The 18,858-nt window shown below is 40.4% G+C and overlaps 3 protein-coding genes and 4 non-coding genes across 8 annotated transcripts; all 7 read left to right on the top strand.

Annotated features, from left to right (window-relative positions):
• Positions 1 to 74: 74 nt before the first annotated feature.
• On the top strand, positions 75 to 4,627 carry rps3 (ribosomal protein S3). The gene is made up of 7 exons (XM_047595156.1): positions 75 to 198; positions 1,077 to 1,207; positions 1,784 to 1,877; positions 2,302 to 2,396; positions 3,423 to 3,610; positions 3,700 to 3,903; positions 4,550 to 4,627. Exons 1-6 carry the CDS (start codon positions 169 to 171, stop codon positions 3,897 to 3,899), a joined length of 738 nt encoding a protein of 245 aa, XP_047451112.1. The 5' UTR covers positions 75 to 168; the 3' UTR covers positions 3,900 to 3,903; positions 4,550 to 4,627.
• LOC125014226 lies at positions 1,337 to 1,486 on the top strand. The gene has a single exon (XR_007113481.1). It is a non-coding gene; the product is annotated as a small nucleolar RNA SNORD15 (small nucleolar RNA).
• On the top strand, positions 2,032 to 2,181 carry LOC125014229. The gene has a single exon (XR_007113484.1). It is a non-coding gene; the product is annotated as a small nucleolar RNA SNORD15 (small nucleolar RNA).
• LOC125014227 lies at positions 2,959 to 3,108 on the top strand. The gene has a single exon (XR_007113482.1). It is a non-coding gene; the product is annotated as a small nucleolar RNA SNORD15 (small nucleolar RNA).
• On the top strand, positions 4,259 to 4,408 carry LOC125014228. The gene has a single exon (XR_007113483.1). It is a non-coding gene; the product is annotated as a small nucleolar RNA SNORD15 (small nucleolar RNA).
• A 787-nt stretch (positions 4,628 to 5,414) lies between the features above and the next one.
• kctd14 (potassium channel tetramerization domain containing 14) lies at positions 5,415 to 10,252 on the top strand. 2 transcript variants are annotated; one of them, XM_047594486.1, is made up of 4 exons: positions 5,415 to 5,558; positions 8,082 to 8,306; positions 8,388 to 8,522; positions 9,772 to 10,252. In XM_047594486.1, exons 1-4 carry the CDS (start codon positions 5,505 to 5,507, stop codon positions 10,081 to 10,083), a joined length of 726 nt encoding a protein of 241 aa, XP_047450442.1. In that variant the 5' UTR covers positions 5,415 to 5,504; the 3' UTR covers positions 10,084 to 10,252. The 2 variants fall into 2 exon arrangements, with proteins under 2 accessions (XP_047450442.1, XP_047450443.1); XM_047594487.1 differs by lacking the exon at positions 5,415 to 5,558 and adding an exon at positions 5,567 to 5,713.
• A 3,643-nt stretch (positions 10,253 to 13,895) lies between these two features.
• On the top strand, positions 13,896 to 18,296 carry LOC125013596. Its single transcript, XM_047594396.1, has 4 exons — positions 13,896 to 13,997; positions 16,762 to 17,227; positions 17,345 to 17,429; positions 17,511 to 18,296. Exons 1-4 carry the CDS (start codon positions 13,952 to 13,954, stop codon positions 17,679 to 17,681), a joined length of 768 nt encoding a protein of 255 aa, XP_047450352.1. The 5' UTR covers positions 13,896 to 13,951; the 3' UTR covers positions 17,682 to 18,296.
• The last annotated feature ends 562 nt before the right edge of the window (positions 18,297 to 18,858 follow it).

Here is an 18,858-nt window from a genome sequence, read left to right as displayed (position 1 = left end):
GAGTTCTTCATGAAGGAAACCATAGAAACCAAGCGTGTGGCTTCTGATACAAAAAAACTACAATCCCCGTCGCAAACCTTTACGTGACGTCACAGGAAGTCACTATTTTGGTATAAAACCATTTCCGCGTCTTCTGCGGGTCCTTTCCTGTCTACGGCCTATTGGAAGATGGCGGTGCAAATCTCCAAGAAGAGGAAGGTTAGCACAGTTTTATCCGCGTTTTGCTCACACAGACTGCGGGTTTCTATAAAAATGGGGTCATGTTAGTTGGGATACGAGTGTTTCGAGTTGATCCCGGTGTCATTTCGGCCCGTCCGCCTCTACGCCGGAGAGGATTAATCCAGATGCTGCCGGCGCCGCGTCCTCCTCATTTGGACCAGCTAACATGGCCGGAGAGGAGGCACACACCGGCACCAAACCCCTGCTTATTTTAAACTCTCGGGATCCATATACGGCAGTTTTTAATCACACTATAGCTAAAATCTCAACTAATTTATTGTGACATTAATTAACGTTGTCTAATGTGGTTTAGCTGTAGCTTTAGCTTCACAGTCAAAATAAATGTAGCAACGAGCTACTTCCAGCTCCTCTTAAAGTGAAACATGTTTTGAATTTTAATTAAAACTAAGTAGTTAATGATAAAAAATATATTCTATAAAGGCTGCAAATGACTGTAGTTGTTTATTTTAGTGTTCCATTTGTATGTTGGAGTCTTAAATTCATCCTGAAACATGTGACAATGTAGTTACACATTTATAGTCTATTAACGTTACATGTTTAACTGAAGTGTTCAGGGGCAAGTATTTGATTTTAGGATGTTGTCACTGCAGCTTTATCTGTATATTAGGAGCCACTGAAGTGTATCTGGATGTAGATGCATGACCTGCTGTCATTGCTTTCATTGGAGCTTCTGACTTTCCAGCCTCGGTTCATAAACGTTTTACAGTGATGTAAACATTTTAGGTTGTGAGATCAAGTACTTATTGAATTCCTTCACTGTTTAATGCATTTCCTCCTTTCACTCTGTACACGTCGAGCTAAATTTGACCCTGTCCTCCCTCTTCCTCTCTCCATAGTTCGTCTCAGACGGTATCTTCAAGGCCGAGCTGAACGAGTTCTTGACCCGTGAGCTCGCCGAGGACGGCTACTCTGGCGTGGAGGTGCGTGTGACTCCAACCAGGACCGAGATCATCATCCTGGCCACAAGGTGAGCGACCGCTGCACTTCGTCCATTCAGCAAACTAAACCGAGACGGTTAAACTTGTTCTGGAAGATGACGAGACGCGTCAGGGTCTCAGCATCATGACTAGCTGTCAGTGGTCTCAGTTTATTGTCCCTTCAGTGAAGAAACGATGACGAGTCGGAACAGGTCTCAGTCTGGTTCTGCTGGTTCCCGGTCCAGGTCCACGTTCTGTGGTCCTGCTCCAGGTCCTCAGAGCAGTGAGTCCCTTTTGGTTGAAGACATCGAGGCATTTGTCTGAGAAGGGTTGAAAAGCTGCACACTCGAGCAAACTGAAGTGAGACGCGTTTGTTTTAGAAGATGACAAAAAGGCGTTAAAAGTTGTGAGAGCAACAAGTTGTTAGTGGTGTTAAAAGGCTGTAAACACAGAAACCAGAACGATTCAGTGTAGAGGACCAATGGGAGCGTTGATACCGTTAACCGACACATGACAGTTCAGATGTGCTGCATAATCTTTTACGAACATTTTGCACAACTGAAGCAGGATTGTGCTTAAGTCCAGGCCCACGGAGTAACTTTAAACGTCTGTGTCTCTGTCCTTAGAACCCAGAATGTTCTGGGAGAGAAGGGCCGTCGCATCAGAGAGCTGACCGCTGTGGTCCAGAAGAGGTTCGGTTTCCCCGAGGGCAGCGTGGAGGTAAGGAAACCACAGAAGAAGAAATACAGTCTAGTGCACATTTCAAGAATCTTTAAATTTGAGCTTTATTTTTGTTTTTTTTAGTAAACCCCTTTAATCTGCTCTGAGTCTTAAAACTTTGCAGAGGATTTTTGAATAGAATTATTTATTACCCCTTCAGTGATGATTCGATGACGAGACGGAACAGGACTCAGTCTGGTTCTGCCGGTAACTGGTTCAGGGCCACGTTCTGTGGTTCTGCTCCAGTTCCTCAGACCAGCGAGTCCTTTTCATGTGAAGACACAGAGGCATTTGTCTGAGAAGGGTTGAGGAGCAGAAAGCAGAGATCAATGTGCAGCGTAGGAACACGAACCTGTTAAACGTGTAGTTTCTCTTTGATGAAATACACGATGTTTGACTGAACTGTTTCCTCTCTGTCCTTCAGCTCTACGCCGAGAAAGTTGCCACCCGTGGTCTTTGTGCCATCGCTCAGGCTGAGTCTCTGCGCTACAAGCTGCTGGGAGGTCTGGCTGTGCGTAGGTAAGTCTACGTTTTATCCTCGTATCTACGGCTGCACTGGTTTAACCTTAAAAAAAGACCTGCTGCTAAAAGACTCTAGAGAGAAAAATCCTTCACATCTCTCTTTACGAACAGTTTAAAGTCTCACTTCAGTTAGAAATTTGCTCTTAACTTGCAAGCACAATATTTATTTATGAGGGGCAATGCACGTTAATGAACTAACATATAGTCATGTAAACATGATGGAACAATGAAAACAGATGTAATATACACATACAAAAAATACATGCTGACAATATTAATGCAGGAGTCCTGTTCAAATATTTAGAGGCAAGTTAAGGGAAAGACGCAGGTTTACATGGACTCATCGAGGCCTGATTTTAAATGATTTTAAAAATCTGATGTCGGTTCATAGAAAATTTTAGACAAGAAACAATCAGAAAAGATTTTATTGCAAAGTGTATTTGTACATACAAGGAAGATTAAAGTGTCTATTAAATGATCATCAGAGACGTGCAGCTTCAATCGCTGCGTTCACTCGCAGGTTGAGCGTTTTATTGTAGCGCCGCCTCAGTTCTGGTCCCTTCAGTGAAGAAACGATGACGAGTCGGAACAGGTCTCAGTCTGGTTCTGCTGGTTCCTGGTCCAGGTCCACGTTCTGTGGTCCTGCTCCAGGTCCTCAGAGCCACGAGTCCCTTTTGGTTGAAGACATCGAGGCATTTGTCTGAGAAGGGTTGAAAAGCTGCACACACTAGTTCCCTTATTAGAGTCTTATCAGTTAGAATATCAGTCACATCAGAATTAGAATACATGCATCAATTAAAAGAAAAATATATATATGTACTAGTGTTAGTGCACATCTGTTTGTTGCTCTGTAATAACATTGAATATGGAGTTTTGCACAGTGGGAAATTATTGCACATGCAAATATGAACACGTTTATGAAGTGAACATTATTATTGCAGAGAAGAGCTGTGCAGGTTCATGTCGTTACAAATAAAAATACCAAAGTGTGTAACGTCGGTGTGCCACCACGTCCTCCTCCAGGGCCTGTTATGGTGTTCTGAGGTTCATCATGGAGAGCGGAGCCAAGGGTTGCGAGGTGGTGGTGTCCGGAAAGCTGAGGGGCCAGAGGGCCAAGTCCATGAAGTTTGTGGACGGCCTGATGATCCACAGCGGAGACCCCGTCAACTACTACGTCGACACAGCGGTCCGCCATGTCCTGCTGAGGCAGGGTGAGTACGCTCAGACGCCCCCCGCGTTATTACGCGTTTTTTTTTTTTTTTTTTATACTGTGGTGCTAAACGTCGACGTTCATTCTCAGGTGTGCTGGGCATCAAGGTGAAGATCATGCTGCCCTGGGACCCCAGCGGTAAGATCGGCCCCAAGAAGCCCCTGCCCGACCACGTCAGCATCGTGGAGCCCAAGGAGGAGACCCTGCCCACCACGCCCATGTCTGAGCAGAAGGGGGCCAAGCCAGAGGTGCCCGTCATGCCCCAGGGAGCACCTGTACCCACCGCATAAGAGGGTAAAGAGGACTCACCACTGGATTTACACAAGCCGGCGTAGCATCCAGAACCTCAATAGTACCTGGAGAACATGACATCTGTAGTTTTTTTTAGATGGATGTTAAAACAGGATGTACCTCCACAGCACGACTGGGTTAACAAAAAATAAATAACTTGATCGGTGAGCTCGGATACAGAGTTTCTGCAAATCTCTTTTGTGCAATTCATAGTTGGATCCGTGTAGTTCTTTATGGGATATATTTATTTTCCGTATCCAGAATTAAAACTACAAAATGTTGATTATATTTCCTCATTAGTGGAGCCCATCACTCGCAGGGTGAGCGTTTTATTGTAGCGCCGCCTCAGTTCTGGTCCCTTCAGTGAAGAAACGATGACGAGTCGGAACAGGTCTCAGTCTGGTTCTGCTGGTTCCTGGTCCAGGTCCACGTTCTGTGGTCCTGCTCCGGGTCCTCAGAGCCACGAGTCCCTTTTGGTTGAAGACATCGAGGCATTTGTCTGAGAAGGGTTGAAAAGCTGTTTGCGCAAGAACCAAATGTGAAATTATTTAAATCAGGGAAGATCTGGACCCGTTGGGATTAAACTCTGGATAAAATTATCTTATTTTTTTTTGTATATTGACGCTTATTTTTCTTTTGTCTTCTGCAGGTTTTCACCCGTTCCACCAGATGGATGCAGGACCCTTGTGATTTTTGTGTACAAAAACAATAAAATCTGGAAAATACACTTTGAATGTTGTGGTCACTTCATTGTAAACACATTGAGTTTTCATACTTCAGCGCCACCTGCTGACTCTTTTATATAAATGCAGCGTTATCAGCAACATCTATGAACATTTATTTATCCCTCAGTATAAATTAAACATCTTTAAATATCTGCTATTTTTATAATGTTGTTACTTCTGCATATAAACCAGAAATATAATTTTACTGGATGTTAGAATCTGGAGATACCTTCATACTTAAGTTAATTCAAACATTAAGCATATGTTTAAAACCAAAAGAGCTTAATCGCATCTGAAAGGCGGAAGTGTGAAGTCACGTGATCGCTACATGAGGGAAATAAAGTAAGATGTCTCACTCGGCTCCATTTTTCTGGCTACAGATGTGTAGAAAGAACAATTCGTTTTTTTTAGAGTAAACCTTATTTAAACTGTTTAATTTTGTGATCAGTTAATTTATGTATTTATAATTTTAAGTCTGCCATGTCTTCATTTCCACAATTCAAGTAAAAATGTAAACGTCTTTACAGAAATGGGATTTAACTAATAAGAAAACAAGTGTGGTTTAATGTTGAGTGATTATCAACCACAACATGCTCATATTTGACATTAATGTATAAATGTAGTAATTAATCATTTAATTTGCATTTAATTGGCCTTTTAGTTGCCTTTATTAGCTATAATCACGTGCAATAAAATACTTTGGAGAAGTTGCCTACTAATTGTAATTATAATCTAACAAAAGCAAGAAGATAGATTGAAATAGTCGCCACTGAGTGACTCATCTTCTCAGCTCTGGTCTAAAGCAGCACGTCCGGGTTAGGCCACGCCCCCCTCGGCTCTTACCTGTCCACTCTCACCTGGATCAGGACTGAGGACGAGATGAGTCTGCCGGACTACAAAACATCCCAAAAACACCTGTCAGCCGCTCCCCCGGTAAGAAAAGACACTTGAAGTTTGGTGCTTTGCAGATTCAACGACAGCTTTTCCCATAATTCTCTGCGGCCCGAGCGAGCAGGTGGATGGAAGAGACAAAACAAAACAAAAAAATTCTTTCACTGTCTTGAATGAAGAGTCCATTTTCTCTGCAGGTATTTTCCGCCTAAGAGTTCGTGAGGTGGTTTTTAAAAGTGTCGGGAAATAATCTGAAGGGAGAAGTGGAGTTTAGAGGCTTTTATGAACATTTCCAGATGAAAAGGAGCAGATTAAATCATTTTGGAGTTAAATATTCTTTCTTTTTTTGAGCTGCGTGTGTTCGAACTGTTGGTTCTTTTTCACATCTGATCAGTTTAAAAGATGAATTAAAAAAACTTTTTTGCTCGTCAATAATCACAAAATAAGTGGCATTTATATATTTACTTTTCTTTATGTTTAAACTTAACATATATTTTCAAACGTATTTAATCTTGGGGATGATCGAAAGCTTAATTTATCTTTAATTGCTCATTAACATGAGGGATGATGAAGTAACAGTGGCATCAATACACTTAAAGACTTAATTTACTTAAAAACAATAGATATATTTTGAATAAACGTTGATCAACCCAGAACAACCCTGACATGTTGCATGTTAATTATTTTATATTTAATTGGATTCATGAGTGATAAAAGACTTTATAGAAATACTAAATATGTTTTATTTAGTTAAATTACTTTTTTTTATATAATGTCGTCTGGATCATCTTCTTATAAATTGAACTAAATATTATTCCTTTTATTTTTTAAAATATTTTATGAACTTATTCTGACATGAACATGAAAACAAAATAAAACATGTTTTTGTGTTTCTCTTTAACGTGTAATTATGATGATTAATTACTGCATTTCTGTTTAATTGGCTGCTAAGTGCAATAAATTGTTTTCCATTGCAATAAATGAATACGTTCATCATGAAACCCAGATTAAAAACAGCCATAAAACTGCAATTAAGCGAAGGCCCGTTTAAAGGAAAGTGTTTGGGGGCTACACAATAAAAAGCTCCATCACCTCTGGTCTTAAAATGTGTGGGTGGGAGAACTGGTAGAAACTGTGGCTGTAGATCAGAGAGGTCACAACCTGTGTGTCCGTCTTTTTTCAGCCTTTAACCTCATTCCTCGTCATTTAAGTACGTGAACGTGGGTTCAGTCTTGATGAAGTCGTCGTCCGGGTGTTTCAGACGTTTGACTTTGTGACGAGCACCAGAGGAATGAACTCTTATCACCCTGAGTAAATGGGCGTGTGGTGACTCATGCTACAAAATGCCCTCCAAGTCACAGACGTGCTGTTTTATTTTCTCCCTTATTTAATCTACAGCATCGCTTTTACTTTGGATAGCTTGAACAGTCACAAAAATAAATAAATAAATAAAATAAATAAAAAGTAGTTTAAATGTACGACAGTGAAGGTTCTCAGTCATTGTCATGCAAATTGGTGAAATATAAAACTTTTTAAATACATCTTGTTCTTATTTAAATAAATTGTGGGTGTTCTCATTCTTTTTGTACCAAACATTTATCGACATTCATACGCATTTAGACACATATTTAGATCAGATTTTTCTTTGTTGTGTACAAAACAAACCAAAGTGCATTAGCTAAACAATTGAACCGCTAACAGTTCGGGCAAACATCTCGGGTTCGTTGGTTTGTTTCTGACATTCCTCCACAGAAATCACAAAGTACATTTGGACAGTTCTCCTAAGGCAGCACAGTTTGGTTGGTAAATTTAATTTATTCACTTATGGGAATCCATCTTAAGATGAAGGTCAGGTTCCCCGCCATTGGCCGAGAGCCTATTCAGTGCAGGTGCAGTTGCAGCAGAGAAGCTAACAGTGTAGCTCGCTCTCATCAACATCCATTCGTCCAAGGTTAGGTGTTGTGTCAGATGTCTCGGTGATTCTCTGTCGTCTGAGTCTATCTTTAGAGGAATGAACAGGTCATGAAACGCTGAACAAGCATCCGATGGCCCCACAGTTCGCCACAGAGCTGGGAAGAGCATCGACCTGCTCCTTCAGCGTCACACCACATCCTGTGTCGATCTGAAAGTGTCAAAAACAATAATACCACAAGAAGACACAGCGGCCTGCAGCTCAAAGGTCACTGATTACAGGCTAAAGTTAAAACTTATATTTATAGAGCTTAATATTGAATGCAAAATGATAATAATAATGTATATTTATAAATAGCGCCATTTAGATTTGAGAGTGCTCCAACTCAGTGTAACTCAGTGTTTAATATTAAGAATAATTCGTTCTGAATTCCCTCCCAATAATCTTCCAACTTTGTGCAGTACCAAAATATGTGTGTGTGGTCTTCTATCTGATGACATTCCCTCCAGGACAAGTTTGTTTAAGTACTGTTAAATGTGTAAGTTATAGAAGGGGTCCTAAACTATTTAATTCCCACTCTTGTTGCTGAAGGAGTCGTACACAGCTTTCTGTGAAACCCTGTAACCCTGTAAGTCGTGCATCTCTTCCTGCAGCACTCTCCTGTGGTGCAGCTAAATGTCGGGGGCCACCTGTTCAGCACCACACTGAGCACGCTCAGGAAACACCCCGACTCCAAGCTGGCCGAGATGTTCAGCGGACCACCCAAACTCCTCACGGACGCGCAGGGACGCTGCTTCATCGACCGGGATGGATCGCACTTCGGACCCGTCCTGGACTTCCTGAGATCGGAGCAGATGCCCTCGGAGAACATCCTGGAGGTCTGAGTTCGCACGGAGCAGCTTTAAAGGAACCGCAGAGGTGTCTCAATGTAACCTGTGTGTGTGTGTGTGTGTGTGCAGGTTTATAAGGAAGCGGTCCACTACGACATCAAACCACTGGTCAAACGTCTGGAGGACGCTCCTCAGCTGTTTGGAGAGCTGGTGGGACGGCAGCCGTTCCTCTCCAGAGTCCCTCACTACAAAGAGAACATCGAGGTCAGCTGCACCCCCTCCACAAACCGGCACATTCTCACTTCTCCTCTCGTCTGTTACACTCGAATAAAGTTTGATCAGCTTCAGACTCTCGGGTTAGAACCCCTGATTCCACGGCTCTCTCCACTGGCTTCCTGTAGCTTTCAGATCTTCTCGGTTACTTTTAAAGCTCTTCAAGACCTTTGACCTTTAACATCGTACAGGCCGGCATGAAGCTCGACATCCCCAGGTCTGTCCCAGGGCCCCCAGGCTGAAAACTAAAAGGGACAGGACGTTCACAGTTAGCTCTCTGGAGTTGAGGGTCCAAATCACGTGACCAATTTAAGACGACATAGCAGCAAGACATATACGTCACTGAAGCTTTTGTAGAAGGTGCTGACTTCAAACTATAGACCAGTTTTTAAATTTTGTTGATAGGCCAAGTAAAACTCGACTTATTATAAATAATTTATGGTCTGGAGCACAGAGAGACGGTGAAAAGCCAAAACACTAACAAGTGGAGATCGCTAGCTAGCTAGCTAGCTTCAAATGCTCGGTTGCTAAGGAAGAGGGAAAAGTTGTGGGAGTGACACTTTATTCAGTCTATGGAGCGACTGCAGCCACAGAAACAGAAGAAGATATTATTACTCATTGTAACACCTGATGGTTTTGTCATTGGTTGTTTGCTAAATTTGTACATAAGCTTTTGCAGTTTACGCTTGTTGTTACATGTTTGTGGTTTTCACAGTGAAAATCTATCGTTGACCTACTCAGATTCAATGGTTTCAATGTGGTTTTAGGTCTAATGTGTTACTACTCTTTGTCAAAATGTCACAGACGAGTTTGTGCTGAAAAGAATGAAACCCTGTTTATGAGATGAAATATAAAGGTAAAACCAAAGGTGGTGGTGCTGTGTGGATGACTGGCTGTAGTGCTTCTAGAGCCTGTGTTACTGTGAGGCCACCGGCACCTTTCTGCACGAGCTGTTTGTCTTGAGGACTTACAGGAAGTGCAGATGCTGCCGTCGCTTGTGGTGTTAGTCGACCAGGAGAGGTTGACGCCACTGTTAGACCACAAGACCAGCGGGGGTGGAACAAACTGTTTGAAAAGTCTTGTTGGGCATCTTTGACAATAAAACTTCTTGCAGCAGATTCGTTGCTCCACAGCAGCAGAACCACTTCAGCCAGGTTCTCCAGTGTAGTAGTAGAGTATTATTTAAATCACGTGACTCCCGTCTGGACTCACCTCTTCTGTAAATCCTCCCTCCTTCCAGGTGCTGATCCGCATCGCCAGAGCCGAGGCCATCGCCGCCCGCCACTCCAACATCCTGATCTGTGTGCTGAGGACGGAGGAGGACCTCGGTTTCTACGACAACGCCATCAGCACCCTGGAGGCGGACAAGGAGTCGGTGGTGACGTTCGGGCCGTGGAACGCCGTGCCCTCGGTGAAGGACCTGCTGGACTGCGTGAAGACGGACATTGAGAGTCAGGGCTACAGGGTCAGCGTCCAGCCTCACCATCCCGAGAAGAGCTTCCTGTCCAGGAGCTACAACTTCTTCTACAAGCTCACCTTCACCTGGTGGTGACGGGCTTCAGGACAACACTAGGAACTGTTACGTACTCCTTCTCAAAGCAACACGCAGCATTTCAGACATCCTTAACGTCGCCATTAACAAAGAAGGGATCAGGAAAGCATCTGTATATAATAAACGTCAAAGATGAAGTTTTTATTTCTCTACACTTCCTTAAAGCAAAGGGTTTAAATGTGTGTTCTTTTTAACTTTAATAAGAAACCAGATATCCAGATATTTTTTCTCTAAGAAATCAGATTTATTTTTATTTTTACTTTCTTTTTATGTGTTGCACCACGTTAACAAAGTCTGTGCAGATAGATAGATAGATAGATAGATAGATAGATAGATAGATCATGCAAACCATGCTTAATCTATAAAGGAAATTAGATGAATTCCATGTGTGCAAAATGTGCCAGTAACAGTAAATCAAACTGTTAAATGTACATTAACCCTCTGAGTCATAATTGGCTGTTTTTCACTACTTTTGGTTTTACTTTCTATTTCATCTAAAAAACGCTTTACGTTGTTGCTTTGTTAGGTTTCATTCTTTTCAGCACAATCTCATCTGTGTCATTTATCAATTATTTATTCATTTCGACAAACTGTATTTACACATTTGACCTAAAACCATAAAATCCCAGAAGGAAAAAGTTTTATTTTTCACCGTGAAAACCACAAACATGTTTAACGAACCAGAATTTATCAGAATGTAAATCTAAAGTGTAAATTTCCAAAATTCTTGAACAAAGCTATTTATAACTATTTCCATTAAAATGCAGGAAATGCATCACACATTTATTAAACTATGAGGCGTAACAATAAGTAATAATATCCAAATGTCTCTGTCTTCTCTTTGGCTGCAGTCGCTCCATAGACTGAATGTAGCGTCACTAAAAGATTATGAAATAAATTTGCAATTTTAATTTTAAAACTAGAATAAACCTAATTAAATAAACAACCGCATGGATCTGGCTGTTAATTTCTCTCCATTGTATAAATATTTATACTGGGATCTTTTTCTCTGCTACTACTGTAAAGACAAATAACCTTCCTTCCTTTTCTGTCCGGTCTTTGGGAAATACAACAAATACATAGGACTTAACTTCAAATCAAAGTCTTTTAATTAAGTCGTCTTTAGTGTCAGACGCAGCCACAGAATAGAAAACATTCTGCTGTGGAAACCACCGCTGTTGGGGGTCATGAAACGCTGAACAAGCATCCGACGGCCCCACGCTTCACTGCAGAGCTGGGCAGAGCATCAACCCCGCTCCTTCAGTGCCACGCCACATCCTGTGTCAGAAACAATACGACCACAACAAGGGGTGTCGGCCTGCAGCTCAGAGGTCACTGATTACAGAAACCTGTGGTGTGTCAAGACGTTTTACTAGAACCAGTCCTGACACCTCCAGAGCAAACGCAAAGATGACGGTGGCAAAGAAAAACTCCCTTTAAACAGGGAAAATCCTGAAGTCCGACCTGGCAGAGACAGAAAAAATAAGAGAACAAGATGAATACGCTTCTGTCAAAGATAATTCCTTATCGTGATACGAATACATTTATAGATGCCGCATGTTACACAACATGGGGGACACACGGCCGTTAACATGCTACACAGCAGTACAACACAAATGCATGAGCAGAAATAGAGAAGAAATAAGACGCAAGATTCTTTTATTCTCAAATGTTCTGCATCGATGCAGCGTCATTACAGTAACGAACATCCAGACTCCACAGAAGCAAAAATACAATTAATTTAATAAATTAGAATAATAAAGATGAAAAAGATATGCGGCCAAATAATATGAATATATACAAACAGATGTATAGAAATAGAATAAAGTGGGATTGTGCATGTGTGTGTGAGTGTGTAGTGGGGGGCGGGCATAGATAGATAGATAGATAGATAAATAGATACTTTATTCATATTTCCAGCAGCTTGACAAAAAGTGGAACACAAGGGGCCTGCAGGTTTGGACAAGACAAAAGCAGCATTAAGTTATATAAAATATAAAAATACAAAATATAAATATATAAAAAACAGTAGGTGTGTGTGTGTGCGTGTGTGTATGCGTGATAAGGTGTGTGTCTGTATTTGATATATTTAGAGGTGTTAAAGAGTCGCATGTCGTGGGGGAGGAACGCAGCACAGCAGCTTAACGAAGCGACGGTTCAGTTTCTCCTGAGCCCGACTACAAACTTTATCGAGCAGCGAGTCGCCTCACCGCATTTCTAATCTGATGGACCTTTTCTTTTGTTTTACCTTCAAAACGCTGCGTGCACAGACACTTTTTAGATAGACAGCGATGCACCTTCGTTCCTTTAAGATGAGATTAAAATCTTCAGGTATTTGGAATTAACAGGAACCTAAGAAGCATAAAAAATAATCATCATCCATGAACTGGAAGGAGTTCTTGAAATAAATTATGTCGACGCAGGGATTATTTCACTGTATATTACAATTTAAGTCGCCGATGTGTAAAATAAAATATAAAAATGGAAACAATAAAATCCCAATAGCCCTCAAACGAGTACTTGTTAATTTGTTAAACTTGCACGTCACATCAAACTAGATAAGTTAATAAGCATAAATAAGGCAAAAGTGTCCCCTTATGAGGACAACGGGTCTAAATGAAGCAGAATGAACTGCAACAAACCTAAAATGTAGTGTCCCCATATGAGGACACTGGGTCTCAGGAGGTTAGTACATTACAGGTACAAAATGGAAACAAAGCATAAAAAAGAGTGAAAGATTATGAAATACATTTGCAATTTTAATTTTAAAACGTGTTTATCCTGCGTCACTGTTAGTAAAAAGGTAAAAACTATTTCTCCTGTTCTTGACGCTCTATAAATAAACCTGGGCTGAATTAAAGACAGCGAGTAAACTGTGAGGGCGCCCAGATGTCACTCAGATCTTAAAGCCTTGACACAATAAAATAAAAAGAGGAATGATGAATGAATGAACCTCAACTGTGTTCGTTTCTGCTGTAAAGTTGAACATTATAACGTGACGTCTGTTGGGACTGACTCACTTTAGGGTTTATTCATTACAGGATGGTGGTGGAGGGTGAAAATGTCTGACGCTTTCATGAACTTTTTTTTTTGTCCTCCTGCTCCTTTTGGACGATGCAGAACTGTCAGTCTGCGGATGAAGTCATCGAGGCCTGATCGAGCACTTTTCACCTGTTCTAGGAACTGTGGCCATGAAATGGGTCATAACTTTAGTACATTGTGACGCAAGCCCACTTCCTCGTGAAACCCCCATGAAAGGGAAAAACTGCACACGGCTGCATTTCACACCTTGGTCCGTATCACAGTACAAAACAAAACCGATGACATAAAAAAGTAAAAGCCACCTGGATGATTTTCATTTTTCACCTTTTTTTCAACCAAAAAAGAAAGAAAAAAGCTCTTTTAATGGCTCATTTGACTGAAGACCAGCATATCCTGCAGAATGAAATTAAAACTTAAATTTAAAACTTCCACATAAATAAATAAAGTTAAATAAAGTCATTAAATCAGATGATTCATGTTTCTAGGTTTCTTCATAACAAACAAAAAGTGATGTGTCGATGTAGTTGAAATCTCTGCAGAAACTAGTTTATTATTTCCTGTGGACAAGAACGAACTTTCATGCATGAAAACTTGATGACACAGCTGTTTGCAGATGAATTCACCGTTAATGCTTCATCTAATGATCCAAACACACGGTGCCACAGTCCCAGGCTGGCGAATTCTCACTGAGTTTTGTCGAACATCTTCATCCTCTCAGCTGAAGCCTGGCATGAACGCCCTGTGCTTTTCAGTATAACACAGGAAACGAAGGCAGATCTGTAGCGAGAGCAGCAGCACAGCTGCAAACAGATCTGCAGTCACAAACATGAAGAGCTTTAAAATCCTGCTGCTCATCGGTCTGCTTCTGACGGGTACGGTTCGTTCACTTCACTACGTTTGCTTCTTTTGTCTCGTCTCAGTTGTTCTGTTATCAGGCATTATTCTGCTGTGTGTTTCTTTGTCTTTTGACTCTGACTTCTGCAAATGTTGCTTTCCTCATAACTTGACGCAGATCCTTGAAAGAGGAATTCACATCATTTACTTCAGTGAAAATACCAGAAAAGTAAAATACTGAAAGTAAAATACTCAACTGAACAGATTTGGCTTATCTGATCTGATCTTATCTTATCTTATCTGATCTTAAATTCTCGGATTTTTTCTCTCAACTTAGTTTCATTATTTCATGTGTCTATAATCAAAAAATACTAAACATTAAATGTCGGTATCAGTATTGACTCGAACAGTCTGACGTCTCAACCATGGTCATTTATGGTGTTTTTTTGTTCTGTTTCAGAATAAAAAAGTAAAATATTAATTAATGTTTCCTCGTTAACAGTGACTCAATCTTGATTTTAAAATGAGAAATTTAGCGAAATTTATTCAGAATCTTGTTGACTCTGTGTGTATATTGGTGTGAGTGTTGCTGTGTATGTGCATGTGTAGTGTGTGTGTGTGTGTGTGTGTGTGTGTGTGTGTGTGTGTGTACATATGTGGTGGCAGTTTCTTGGTTTTGTTTCTTGTAATTTCTTTGCACGTTACTTTTTTGGTAGGAAAAGTGCTATATAAATAAAGTTTGATTAGTGATTCATTATTCTTGTGTCATGAAAAGTGAAAACTTTGAGTCTGAATTTGTGTCAGTAACAGCCTGGGAGGAGGTCGGGGTGGATGGATGGGTCGACAGATCACTGGACACGTCCGTTTGTTTCCTCTTTCTTGTTTTTTGTCCCTGATCGTGGCCCAAACCAGAATCCATCTGTCCTCATGAACATGTCGTTATAAACAGCTCAGTTTTTACGGATCTTTGTTTTTAACTGATCGACCGCCAGCGTCATTTAACCTCGTTAAAAACACAAAGCAATGAAATGAACTAGATAAGTAAATAATAAAATAACTAGAACACAGTTAAAAATCAAACAGTTTTGAGCTTTATTTTGTGGCTAAAAGCAGAACTTTGAGCTGTTTTTCTTTCATCTCGATACAGACGTCTGTAACGTGATGAGAGGCCCAGAGAAGGTCTAACTTCACGCGTCCACAACAACAAAATCTGATGACATAAAATGATATTTAGTCTATTTTACTATGGAAAATCTCAATTTAGCAGAAAGATAAGACAAGACTGATCCTCACTGGAGAAATTCAAATGCTACAGCAGCACAGGAAATTAAAAAGAACAGAGACAACAAACAAAAAAAATAAACGTCCTACATGTCGGCTGTCTGATGGCAGTGGGCACAAAACACGACACATTTACACCAACAGTAAAGCAGCATTAAACAGCTTTTTTTTCTTTGGTCGCGTTTAAGTTAAATCTTAGATTTATATGATTTTGTATTTGAAAAAAAGAAAAAGACATAATAATCCTCTATAGACATGATCCAGTGTTAAAGTGACTCTTAAAGTGAGTCACTAATTCTCAGTGGTCCTCCAGGTCACGCTGTAAAATAAACGGACGCTCGTCGTCCGTCTTTGTCTTTGAGTTTCATTCGGTGGCATTTGGATGCAACACAAATTAATCTTTTTTGACATCAAACCAGAAATATTCTATTGCTATATGGGTTAAAAGGTCAGTGCACGTTGGAATAATCTCCAAACCTGGATCAGAGACACTTCCACTTCCACAGCCTTAAAAAACAAACAAACAAAAAAGCAGCTTAAAGAACGGTTTAAATATGAATCCATGAATGAAATGTTAATTAATTCTCTCTTATCTCTTTATTGAATCTCGCTGTAATTTATTGTATAATTGCTGCCAATTATAGTTTGCTTTGTTTTTCTTTTCTTTTATACACATGGTATTGTATTAACTGCTATTTATGGTACATTTGTCCGTCTTTTAATATGAGGATACGGATGGGATTTAGCCCTTATATATTTATATGCTGTCATATATTTGGTTAATGTCCGCGTGTCTTCATCAAATAAATAATAAAATAAAAAATATAAAATTAACAACTCAAGCCACAAATGCTACTTTGAGGTTATACACAAAAAAAATTATTTCAGGGCCTTTATTCTCTAGTTTGATTAAAAGTAGGAGAGACCAGTTACCTGATGGTATAATAACTTCAAAATAACAACAAGTGCAAAAAAATTTGAGTTAAGTTTAGAGCAAAGAACAATAAAATTATGAAAATGTTCACATTTAATGAACTCTCCTTTTACAAATCATTTCTGAAGAAAAAGAAATAATTTTGTCACATTGCACATCTGCTCAGAATCAGCATCACTTTATTGTCATTGTGAAACTTGAGGCAGCAGTTCTGTGGTCACAGTTTGTATTATAGGGTTTGATGCTATAGCAGCTCTGGGGTAGAAGCTGTTTCTCAGCCTGTTCGTTTTGGCTTTGACCAACAGGTGGTGTCCAGGGTGTAACGCGTCTCTGAGGCAGTGTGTTATGTACATATCCTAAAGAGATGGAGGGACAGAAGATGACTCTATGGGGGGTGTTGATGACCCTCAGTCGTCTGCTGTTTAGTTCTAGATGTTGTGTTCTGTCTAAATATTAGACAAATAAGCAATAGTTTTACTTTTATTGAAAATTTGCAGTTAAAGTCTTGTTTAAGTAACTTTAGCACTTTGCAAATTCATGTCAGTTTTTGTGTGATTTATTTAAACTTGTTGAACTCTGTTCTCCAGGTGTGACCTGTAGAAAGGACTTGGCGTTTGTGTACAGCAGACTTGGAGGTGAAACCCTCCTGCCGTGCTCCACAAACTCCACAGACTGCTCCTCCATCTTCTGGACCTTCTACAGAGGAGGCCGCTTCGCCCAGGAGGTCAGCCGGGGGCGGGTGAACGCAGGGTCGGACAAATTCAGCCGCCTGTCCGTGGCCTCCAACTGCTCCCTCGGCATCAATGGGCTCAAGGCGAGCGACGCCGGCTCCTACGTCTGCATGCAGGACAGCGACCCCGTCAGCGACGTTTACCTCTCCCTCCTCTCCATCGCTTCACGGTCCACCATCACTGACCTGCAGCCCGGGGGAGACCTGGTCCTGAGCTGCGTCCTGTTCACCTACTTCGATGCTGGGAGCTGCAGGTCGTACTCCAGCGGCTTCACCTTGCACTGGCTCACTGAGAACGGGACCAAGCTCTCCAACAGCAGCAGGTTGGCAATTACTGATCAAAAACACTGTGCTCACACTGAACCCGTAGGCTTTTCTTCTATTTGTAGAAACCACGAAAGACCAATGAGTGATTGCTGATGATTTGTAACTCTGTGCAGGATCGAGGTGATTGACACTCGCTGCAACGTCACGGTTACTGTTAAACTCCAGGAGGAAGACAACAACAGGAAGTGGACGTGTCAGGTGGGCTCAAAAGACAACAGCACGGCCGCGTTTATGGATTTCAGATCTACGTTTCTGTTCCAAACATCTCAACCTCCCCAGTGTCCACAGCCTCCAGTCACAGTGTGTCCCGTCCAGCTGCCCATCAGCCGCATCGTGGTCTGCGCGGCTCTGCCGCTCATGGTGATCGTAGTGGGACTCTTCACGTGGAGGTTAGACCACAGGAGGCCCAAGATGCGTGCGGTTTCTATCGAGCTGCAGCAGATGAAGTGACTGTTTGTCCCTGTACCTGCTCCTGGTCCTGATTTTAATCCCCCCAACATCCTCATGGGTTTACAGATGCTGTCAAAATGTTACAGATGCAAAACATTTTACTCATGAAGATGTGTTTTTGGAAGTGCATGGGCTGAATTACTGAGTTTACTGGTGCTTTGCTTAAAAATAAATAAATAAATAACCAAAAACTTTAAATTTAAGAAACTCCAAACAACCTTCGGAGACAAGTGAATAAACTTTAAAGGTAAAAATTGGACAAAACTTGTCCAGAATTGTGTCTTTTCGTTTTTTTGGTTGCAGGATTTACCAGGCAACAAAATGTTTTAAATAATTTGGATTGAACAGAGAAGGAGTTGTTTCTGAGGAAGCTCAATGTGCAGACACATAAGAGGAAAGGAAAGAGCAAAGTGCAGACATAACAATGAACAACTTCTTCTTACTGTGCTTTATTTATTAAAAATGATTATTAAGCATACCGTGCCAACTTAGATTTCATAAGCAGCAAAAAGGAAATGGAAGAAAAAAGGACTTATAGAATTGCTCATATTACCAGAGTGGATTATTAAAACTGTAAATGATAACTCAAAATAAATCTTCATATTTTCACTTTGACTCACTTGTGTCTTATTTGTATGTCTGAATTATCTGTTTTCTCTAATATGGCGTCTTTAATATTACCTGCAAAATCTATCTTCAAAAAGAGCCTGTTGTTTAGTTTTTAATCGTTGCCAAACTAAAAAAGGAATTAATAAGGACAGCTGAGAATATGACCAATCACTTAATTAGTAGACTCTTAGTTTCTTGGTTAACTTGATATTTGATACAACACTGGTGGAATATTTCACAAATTAAAAATAATTTCAAGTACTTTAGCTTTATAGATACAGTCGTGTGAAAAAAGTGTTTGCCCCTTCCTGATTTCTTATTTTATTGTCAATCTGAAATGTTTCAGATCATCAAACAAATTTAAATATGAGACAAGTAAATGCACACACACAAGTTTGCAACAGCAAACAGAGGGTCAGTAAAAACTACACTTGAGATGTGACAATAGTAATATTAATATTTATTTAATTTAAATGTTTGTATTTGTATATAAAATAATAATACATATGAATAGTGTAAACGATATAAACTGAAAATATAAAAAAACAAGCACGTATTCTTATACATT

This window comes from Mugil cephalus, chromosome 9 (genome assembly GCF_022458985.1).
Source record: "Mugil cephalus isolate CIBA_MC_2020 chromosome 9, CIBA_Mcephalus_1.1, whole genome shotgun sequence".
Lineage (NCBI taxonomy): Eukaryota > Metazoa > Chordata > Actinopteri > Mugiliformes > Mugilidae > Mugil > Mugil cephalus.
The sequence above is the reverse complement of the archived record's forward strand: the minus strand, read 5'-3'. Positions and strand labels throughout refer to the sequence as shown.

What these genes read in the sequence shown, in the direction of transcription:
- rps3 (XM_047595156.1), top strand. Translation starts at nt 169, where the DNA reads ATGGCGGTGCAAATCTCCAAGAAGAGGAAG. An exon ending in ATCATCATCCTGGCCACAAG is followed by an intron (nt 1,208 to 1,783) that starts GTGAGCGACCGC and finishes CTCTGTCCTTAG; the next exon opens with AACCCAGAATGTTCTGGGAG. An exon ending in TCCCCGAGGGCAGCGTGGAG is followed by an intron (nt 1,878 to 2,301) that starts GTAAGGAAACCA and finishes TCTGTCCTTCAG; the next exon opens with CTCTACGCCGAGAAAGTTGC.
- kctd14 (XM_047594486.1), top strand. Translation starts at nt 5,505, where the DNA reads ATGAGTCTGCCGGACTACAAAACATCCCAAAAACACCTGTCAGCCGCT. An exon ending in CCTCGGAGAACATCCTGGAG is followed by an intron (nt 8,307 to 8,387) that starts GTCTGAGTTCGC and finishes GTGTGTGTGCAG; the next exon opens with GTTTATAAGGAAGCGGTCCA. An exon ending in ACTACAAAGAGAACATCGAG is followed by an intron (nt 8,523 to 9,771) that starts GTCAGCTGCACC and finishes CCCTCCTTCCAG; the next exon opens with GTGCTGATCCGCATCGCCAG.
- LOC125013596 (XM_047594396.1), top strand. Translation starts at nt 13,952, where the DNA reads ATGAAGAGCTTTAAAATCCTGCTGCTCATCGGTCTGCTTCTGACGG. An exon ending in CATCGGTCTGCTTCTGACGG is followed by an intron (nt 13,998 to 16,761) that starts GTACGGTTCGTT and finishes TCTGTTCTCCAG; the next exon opens with GTGTGACCTGTAGAAAGGAC. An exon ending in AAGCTCTCCAACAGCAGCAG is followed by an intron (nt 17,228 to 17,344) that starts GTTGGCAATTAC and finishes AACTCTGTGCAG; the next exon opens with GATCGAGGTGATTGACACTC.